Here is a 9,170-nt window from a genome sequence, read left to right on the forward strand (position 1 = left end):
GAGCGAGGGATTTGGCATTAGAGCCTATCACAGCAAGGCATTCGGCATGAGGGCCTATCACAGCCAGGCATTCAGCATGAGAGCCTATCACAGCAAGGCATTCGGCATGAGAGCCTATCACAGCAAGGCATTCAGCATGAGAGCCTATCACAGCAAGGCATTCGGCATGAGAGCCTATCACAGCAAGGCATTCGGCATGAGAGCCTATCACAGCAAGGCATTCGGCAGGAGAGCCTATCACAGCAAGGGATTCGGAGGAAGAGCGAAGCCGGTTTGGTGCTGCACGATACAATACAATTTATTCATAATTATTTACAATTTATGTCTCGTCGACGGGCACAACGATGAAAGAAATCGCCCGTCGCCCGAGGATAAGCTAAAAGTCGGCGCCACCGCCCAGAATCTCCGCGGCTCCGCCCACCTCTGACCAGGAACTCCTGGCCGTCCACCCGGGCCTCGCCCCGGGGCTTCTGCAGGAGGCTGATCCAGTGGTGCATCTCCTCGGGCAGGTCCGTGTTGCAGTGGATCACCCGATTGGCCGTGATGATCACGAAGGAGTTGGGCCTGCGGGTGCGCGGGTCACATGGTAAAATGGCAGGCGTTTATATAGCGCCTTTATCCAAAGTGCTGTACAACTGATGCTTCTCCATTCACCCATTCATACACACACTCACACACTGACGGCGATTGGCTGCCATGCAAGGCCCCGACCAGCTCGTCAGGAGCATTTGGGGGTTAGGTGTCTTGCTCAGGGACACTTCGACACAGCCCGGGCGGGGATCGAACCGGCAACCCTCCGACTGCTCTTACTGCCTGAGCCATGTCACCCCCCACATGACACGTGTGACGCGGTCGTCACGGTAACGGGCCAAACAGACACGCCTTTTTATGTAATTTATGTAACCAGGGTTTAGATAGAACATGTTCCCTTTTGCTAGGATACCCCGGGAGAAATGCCCCGGGAGGGGACAGCTGCAGGCGGGATGAAGAGAGACAGAACAGGGCTAAGGCCCCTGGGGCAGTTGCTACTCTGCTCGGTGAGACAATAAGGATAGTCCAACATTTCTGGCGACACTAAAGGGCAGGTCTTACCTGTCAGGATTATCCGAGGCGCAGACTGAGTCGATCAGCCCAACGTCCAGTGTTCCCTGGAAGGCAATAAGGAGGAGATGAGGCATGTTTCACAGGCAGGGCTGTTCTCACTGTAGCACGGTGTGAAGATGGGGGGACACTGACCACAGCGTTTTTGGGGTTGGCCTGTTCGTGCTGCATCTCCAGCAGCTGCTCTGGGGTGGCACTATGGACCCGACTCAGTACACTGAACCAGCCGCTGCACAGGAGAGTAAACACCAGGACAGGAGCGTAAACAGGAGCGTAAACACACAGGACAGGACCGTAAACACACAGGACAGGAGCGTAAACAGGAGCGTAAACACACAGGACAGGAGCGTAAACAGGAGCGTAAACACATAGGACAGGAGCGTAAACAGGAGCGTAAACACACAGGACAGGAGCATAAACAGGAGCGTAAACACACAGGACAGGAGCGTAAACAGGAGCGTAAACACACAGCACAGGAGCGTAAACAGGAGTGTAAACACACAGGACAGGAGCATAAACAGGAGCATAAACCCCAAGGACAAGAGCATAAACAGGAGCGTAACACCAGGACAAACATACACATTCCAGCACAGCACCGCTTCAGTGTGTGCAGTACCATAATCTTCCACCAGGGGGAATGTTTGCACAGGGCATTGTTACCTCTGAACAATCTTAAAATTATTCATCCATTGACCTCGCCTCCACATAATATCTTGAGCTGTGATTACACACATTTCTCCTGTCATTCGTAAACACATGAAGTCTTCACTCTGAACGCGCTGACACCCAACACACTTTTTGTTTTGCTTTCACACATTTTGTGCCAAAGTTACTATTCTTGTGTTACAAATGCAGCTACGCTGGGTCGAAAGTAACGGCGGCGGCGGGCACGCACCTGGCGTCCTCTGGGGACTCGGCAAACACCTGGTACGTCCTCTCCTCCGTCACGATGTTCAGAGCGTTCTCCTTCTCATGGTTGTCCACTATCTCCCTGCGGACCCAGAATTAAGACCGCGGTAAGGGACCAGAGCATTGGACCTGGATCTTAAGCCGGTCCAGGTGGTTTAAGCTGCGTTTTCAACACTTTTAGCTGGTCAACCTGCTGTTCACCAGCTGATCAGCCCATAAAGCTAGTCCACCAGTTTGACCACCAGCTTACTCAACCAGCTTAACCACCTTTGACCAGCCACAAGCCAGCTAGAAGTGTCACAAACACAGCTCAAAATAGCTAAACCCAGCTTAGAGTCCCAGCTGCTCTTTGCTGGGATCAGCAGCGATGGCACGCAGACACTCGAGGAAAGGTCTACTGTGATGAAGCACTCTTTAATACATGTAGCCTGGAGAGAATCCACAACACATCAGCACTGGGCTTTCTCTGACACAAAGCAGCAAGCTGCTAGGACAAAACTACACACATGGCACATTCCACATTGTTCCAGCCTTGTACACATTTGTCTTGTCAAATTTTAGCAAACTACTAACAAATGGACAAAATGACTGTTGACGGAAACAAACACAAACAGACACAAGCTGGCATTTGGCCTCTTAAAAGTCATCCCTTAAGTGTCCACAGTCTTCCACATAGTGACTGGTCAGACACGCAGGGCGTGCCCTTACCTGGCGGAGCGGACGTCGATGGTTCCCTTCAGCTTCTCCTCGCTGTCGTTCTCGAAGTACATGAGCTTGGCCTCGCGCAGCACGAACCAGCGCATCTTCCAGTTGCGGCGGGAGAGCGTGGACATGCCGCCGCCCTTCTTGTACAGCCAGCCGCACTTCACCGAGTCCTGCTTCGCCCGGAACCACATGAACGTCTCGTCCTTCAGCACACACCAGCGCCGGCGCCACGGGTTCATCAGCCCACCTGAGAGAGGAGCACACCTCACCTGTCACCTCACCTGAGAGAGGAGCACACCTCACCTGTCACCTCACCTGAGAGAGGAACACACCTCACCTGAGAGAGGAGCACACCTCACCTGTCACCTCACCTGAGAGAGGAGCACACCTCACCTGAGAGAGGAGCACACCTCACCTGTCACCTCACCTGAGAGAGGAACACACCTCACCTGTCACCTCACCTGAGAGAGGAACACACCTCACTTGTCACCTCACCTGAGAGAGGAGCACACCTCACCTGTCACCTCACCTGAGAGAGGAGCAGACCTCACCTGTCACCTCACCTGAGAGAGGAGCACACCTCACCTGTCACCTCACCTGAGAGAGGAACACACCTCACCTGTCACCTCACCTGAGAGAGGAGCATACCTCACCTGTCACCTCACCTGAGAGAGGAGCATACCTCACCTGTCACCTCACCTGAGAGAGGAGCACACCTCACCTGTCACCTCACCTGAGAGAGGAGCACACCTCACCTGTCACCTCACCTGAGAGAGGAGCACACCTCACCTGAGAGAGGAGCACACCTCACCTGAGAGAGGAGCACACCTCACTTGTCACCTGTCTGCTAGCGAGCCCTGTGGGAGTGCATGGCAGCGTTGGCGGGTTCTCACCCTTCATGTAGAGGTAGCTGTGGAAGTACGGAGGGCCGGTGCCGTTGAGGAGGGTCACCCGGCCGTTGGACACCTCCTCATCCGTGTCCACGTAGCCGTCGTTCTCATCGTCACTGTCAATGAACTGATGAAAACAGAGCTGCTCAGCCAAACCACCTTTGTTTTCCATTCATTTTGCACAAATAATGTTTTCCCCACCATATGCCCTGTGATTAAATGCGCACTCCTTTTCTTAAACTTAAAAACTGTAGATCTCATGTTTTTGTTTAGAATTCCACTGATATTTTTCAACATTCTGATTACAAACCAGGGCCTTTATGGTCTAAGCTTCTGCAAAAACAACCATGAACAGAAAAAAATGAGCTCGGCAAAATCACTCTGCGTGTATCTCTGAAGGGAGTGTAAAAACTGACTGAAGAGTTTTAGACAATATTGGCACATCCACAATCTGCACAGCCCAGGACACAGCAGGGCCATTACAAAATCTCAGTTCAGTAAATTAAGTAAATCCTAGATTAGATAGATGGATAGATATTCCTGTGTGTGGATATTCTCTGTGTGTGGATATTCCTGTGTGTGGATATTCCCGTGTGTGGATATTCCCGTGTGTGGATATTCCCATGTGTGGATATTCGCTGTGTGTGGATATTCCCGTGTGTGGATATTCTCTGTGTGTGGATATTCCCGTGTGTGGATATTCTCTGTGTGTGGATATTCTGTGTGTGGATATTCCTGTGTGTGGATATTCTCTGTGTGTGGATATTCTCTGTGTGTGGATATTCTCTGTGTGTGGATATTCCCGTGTGTGGATATTCTCTGTGTGTGGATATTCTCTGTGTGTGGATATTCCTGTGTGTGGATATTCTCTGTGTGTGGATATTCTCTGTGTGTAGATATTCTCTGTGTGTGGATATTCTCTGTATGTGGATATTCCCGTGTGTGGATATTCTCTCTGTGTGGATATTCCCGTGTGTGGATATTCTCTCTGTGTGGATATTCCCGTGTGTGGATATTCTCTGTGTGTGGATATTCTCTGTGTGTGGATATTCCCAGGTGTGGATATTCTCCTGTGTGGATATTCCCATGGATATTCAGTGCTCAGTGTTCCAGCGGGAAACGTGTCCAGGATGTTCAAGACTAAACAAGTCGGCCGTTTGTGTCTCGTCGGAGTGGAGCAGGAAGTCGGAGGTTTAGAGGAAAACTCCCAGAGCCCCACGCTCACTCACACGAGCCAGACTTCCTCTCACACTGACTGAATCCAGTTTCTCCCAGATTCTCACACGATTGACGGAATCTGGGAACGGATTCAGGGATGTATGGCACAAACAAGAACCAACATCAACCGCTAAAATCCTCACCGGTTCTACAGTGCGTGTGAAAATAAACAGACAGTAAATATCGTGATGGCTGCATCTACAATGTATACAATGGAGTCTATAAGTATTTGGACAGCAACATAATCAAGTGCACACAATACGGATGTAAATAACCAAATAAAAACTGACCATCCACACTTTAGTTTGAGGATATTCACATCCACATGCACTGTGCAGGAATTTCATCCCAACAAAATTGTGTTGTTGTCCAAATACTTACGGACTGAACTATATCTTAACCTTGGTGTGTGATTGACTTGTCAAACTGAACTTGCTCTGGCAATTCAAATCCACATTTTTACTGAATAAAGGTTATTTTCTTGCACAAAAGGTTTCAAATATATAATGTAGAGTATGTGTTTTAACACGAAAAGCTAATTAATACTTTTGCCAAACCAGACCGAGCCAAAACGACCTGATGAATGCATGTGGGGTTTCCCTGAAGGCACATCCTGTGGGAAAGAAATCCACAACCTGAGAAAGTGCCTTCTGACACGGGAACAACAGAAACGGGCCGAGTTAATCAGTGCCGCTAAACCCACAGCCAGAGAATGATTCACACACTCCGGGAGTTTGCCAGCGTGAAGTAGAAGCTGTCGGCCGGCACTGCCGGGAACGCGGGGACCGAAGCCTCGCTCCCGGGGCGGTGCGGATCGCGGGCGGAACACGTGCGTTATGCCGCGGGACCGGGGCTCGTTATCTGAGTCGACCTCCAGTTAAAATTCCAACCGCGTGAGCGCACAACGTGCAAAGTGCTAGCGGACACTTTCCGCCAACGCAACTCACAAAAGGTGTGTTTAACATGGCAAGCAAACCGCCACTCCAGACAGAGATAGGCACGGCTACAATGCAATCAGCACTGCCGCCAAGGCGAGTGCCACAGGACACGCTGTGGGCTGAGGGCTGGGGTTACTCCAGCTCAGCTCTGTTTGCACAGCGCTGCACACAGAGGGGGAGGGGCCGGACTCCGGCTGCACACGGGAGGGGGAGGGGCCAGACTCCCGCTGCACACAGAGGGGGAGGGGCCAGACTCCCGCTGCACACAGAGGGGGAGGGGCCAGACTCTCGCTGCACACAGAGGGGGAGGGGCCAGACTCTCGCTGCACACAGAGGGGGAGGGGCCAGACTCTCGCTGCACACAGAGGGGGAGGGGCCAGACTCCCGCTGCACACAGAGGGGGAGGGGCCAGACTCTCGCTGCACACAGAGGGGGAGGGGCCAGACTCCCGCTGCACACAGAGGGGGAGGGGCCAGACTCTCGCTGCACACAGAGGGGGAGGGGCCAGACTCCCGCTGCACACGGGAGGGGGGAGGAGGAGACTTACGGAGTCGGAGCTGCCGCGGTAGGAGTCCAGGCTGTTGTAGGTGCAGGTGGACTTGCGCAGGGCGTTCCCATCGGTCACGTGGCCATCTCCGGAGCTGCCCAGCGCCTCCTCCAGCTCGTCCTGGTCGTAGTCCGACTCCACGTCCAGCGGCATGCTGTAAATCGGCTCCTCCGAGTCCGCCAAGCTGTCAGCGTTCCGGTCCGGAACGTCGGGAACGCCCGGAACACCGACTGCACCCCCGAGCGCCGGGGGGGGCGGGGGGAGGAGCGGGGGCAGCAGCGGGGGCGGGGCAGGGGAAGAGGCCACCGGGGGGCGTTTGGGCGAAGAGGTGCACACCCCATCCGCGGAGACGGGCGGGGGAGGAGGAGGCAGGTCGGCGAAGATGTCCTGGAGGAGGGGGGGCGCGGGGGGGGGGAAGTCGGGCAGGGGCAGGGCGGCCTCCTCCTCGGCGTGGAAGCCCTCATCCTCCTCCTCCTCCTCCTCCTCGGCCAGCGGAGCGGAGGTGTCGGACGGGTCCTGTGGGTTGTCCTGCTCCAGCCCGCCGAAGTCCAGCAGCTCCACGAAGGCCTCGGCCATGCGCGACGCCTCGCGCTCCAGGCGCAGGATCTCCTCGGAGCGCCGCTGCTGGAGCTCGGAGCGCGAGGAGCCGCACAGGAGCGACACCCCCTCCTCCCGCTGCTGCTGCAGCCGCTCGATCTCCCGCTCCAGGCGCAGGATCTCCTCCATCTGCCGCGCCTCCTCCACGGAGCCGCAGGGGCCCAGACCGCAGGGGCCCGGACCGCAGGGGCCCGGACCGCAGGCCACACACACCGCCGCCTGGTGGGGGGGTTAGAGGTGTGAGGGACATAAATGGGTCCCAAACAGAGGCTGAAAGGCTGCCACACATCGTAAGGTCAACAACATTGTGCATTTCGTTATGACTGATGGACATGTTCCTAGGGACGGGCACTGGTCCATGGACTAGCACACTGACATCTGTCCATTTCTATAAGTGCATTTTCCCTAAGAGAGAAAGAGAGAGAGAGGGGGAAAGACAGAGAGAGAGAGAGAGAGAGAAGTGGATGAGGAGAGGTGTATAGAGTGGGAAGAGGGGATCCAGGGAGAGGAGGGTGGGCACAGAGAAGCAGGCAGATCATGGGTGTGTAGATAGAAGGGGAGAGGTGACAGGAGAGAAAAACAGAGAGGGGGAGAGGAAAGAGGACATCGAGGGTGAGAGAGAATACAGAGAGGGGGAATATGGGGAAAGGAGAGGTGGGCAGAGAGATAGAAAAGAGGAGAGAGGCTTCATACAGGGTGGGAGAGTGGGGGCAACAAATCCATTTCATTTCTCATAATAATAAACATATAATTTTAACCTTTAAATAAAAAAGAAAGGAGAATTACCTGAGGAGCGGGTAGATCTGTCCCTACGGTGTTCCTGTGTGAAGAGGAAAAGGAGGTGAGGGCCCGAACACTTCAAAAACAAAGTGAGCCGCACGCGCTCCAGTCTTGCGTCACTCACCCGCTCTCTCTCCCCTCTTCCGGTCTCTGCGCCTCCACTTCCTGCCTGGCCTTCAGCTCCTCCGCCTCCAGCCTCCGCTTCAGCTCCGCCTCTTCCCGTCGGACCCTGAGGAGCTCCGCCTCTTCCTGTCGGACCCTGAGGAGCTCCGCCTCTTCCTCCTCCCTCTTCCTCAGCTCCTCCCGCTCCTGCAGCCGCAGCCGCTCCTCCTCCTCCTCCTCCGCTCTCCTCCGCTCCTCCTCCTCCTCCTCCCTCCTGCGGCGCTCCTGGCGTAGGTGGCGGTACAGGCTGCGGGCCAGCTGTCCACGCCGGTGCTTCTGTAGCACCAGGACAGCGAAGCGCAGCCGCAGGAAGGCCTTCCTCCAGAAGTAGGCGCGGTAGTTCTTCTGGATGGTCACGGTGCTCGCCAGGACCCGCTTGTAGTGCTTCCTGCGGGCGCGCACGGAGACCTGGGGTCAGTACTGCTCTCCTGGCCGTCCAAACCCATCCACTGACCCCATCTGCTCACTATCCAAAACCATCCACTCAACATCCGAAACCATCCAAAGACCATCCGCTCAACATCCAAAACCATCCAAAAACCACCCAAAACCATCCAAGAATCACCCAAAACCATCTGCTCACTATCAAAAACCATCCAAAGACCATCCGCTCAACATCCAAAACCCATCTGTCACTATCCAAAACCATCTGCTCAACATCCAAAACCCATCTGCTCACTATCCAAAACCATCCACTCAACACCTAAAAACCCATCTGTTCACTATCCAAAACCATCCGCTCACTATCCAAAACCATCCAAGAATCACCCAAAACCATCTGCTCACTATCCAAAAGAGTGCACAGAGCCCTTTGACCACCTCCCGTCTGTAATCTGTCGTGTTTAAGGGGCTGTTTCTCCAGCAGGTGACAGGACAGGCTGCCGTGGCCTTTTTGTTATCAGCCTCATGACCCCCCCAAAAACAAATCCTCCCAGGACTCCCCCCCCCGCCCCCCGGGTAATCCATGCTCCTGAACATGATGCGGGGCAGAGGGAGCTCTGTGGCCCACACTCATTCCGACACGTGGCCTTGTCCATAAAACAGGGTAGGTGGGGGGGGGGGGGGGGGGGGGGGGTGTTTACACCTCGCAGGGCATCCTGTGGAATGCCTGAGCCGGGGGGTGGGGGGGTGGGGGTTGGGGTGGGTGGTGACGGCTCTCTGGCAGGAGGGGGGGTGGGGGTTTGGGTCTGACCTGAACTCCTAAGCCCAGAGGAACACGTGTTCTCAGGTTATCTGTAAGATGTGGCCTGAAGGACTGAAGATCTGGGCCAGGGTACACATCCCCAAGCTGGCCCACACTGGGTCCAGATCCACTCATCATTC

The 9,170-nt window shown here is 54.7% G+C and overlaps 1 protein-coding gene across 1 annotated transcript in view; it reads right to left on the reverse strand.

Annotated features, from left to right (window-relative positions):
• The window catches only part of LOC133116757 (unconventional myosin-X-like), a 77,053-nt gene that overhangs the window by 10,199 nt on the left and 57,684 nt on the right, over positions 1-9,170 (reverse strand). Inside the window, exons 23-31 of the mRNA XM_061226675.1 lie at positions 7,810-8,235; positions 7,692-7,725; positions 6,309-7,124; positions 3,609-3,732; positions 2,719-2,962; positions 1,997-2,092; positions 1,237-1,330; positions 1,093-1,148; positions 422-564 (exon numbers count right to left, since the gene is read on the reverse strand). Coding sequence (XP_061082659.1) covers positions 422-564; positions 1,093-1,148; positions 1,237-1,330; positions 1,997-2,092; positions 2,719-2,962; positions 3,609-3,732; positions 6,309-7,124; positions 7,692-7,725; positions 7,810-8,235 — 2,033 coding nt within the window. The remainder of the gene's footprint in view (positions 1-421; positions 565-1,092; positions 1,149-1,236; positions 1,331-1,996; positions 2,093-2,718; positions 2,963-3,608; positions 3,733-6,308; positions 7,125-7,691; positions 7,726-7,809; positions 8,236-9,170) is intronic.

This window comes from Conger conger, chromosome 17, assembly GCF_963514075.1.
Source record: "Conger conger chromosome 17, fConCon1.1, whole genome shotgun sequence".
Lineage (NCBI taxonomy): Eukaryota > Metazoa > Chordata > Actinopteri > Anguilliformes > Congridae > Conger > Conger conger.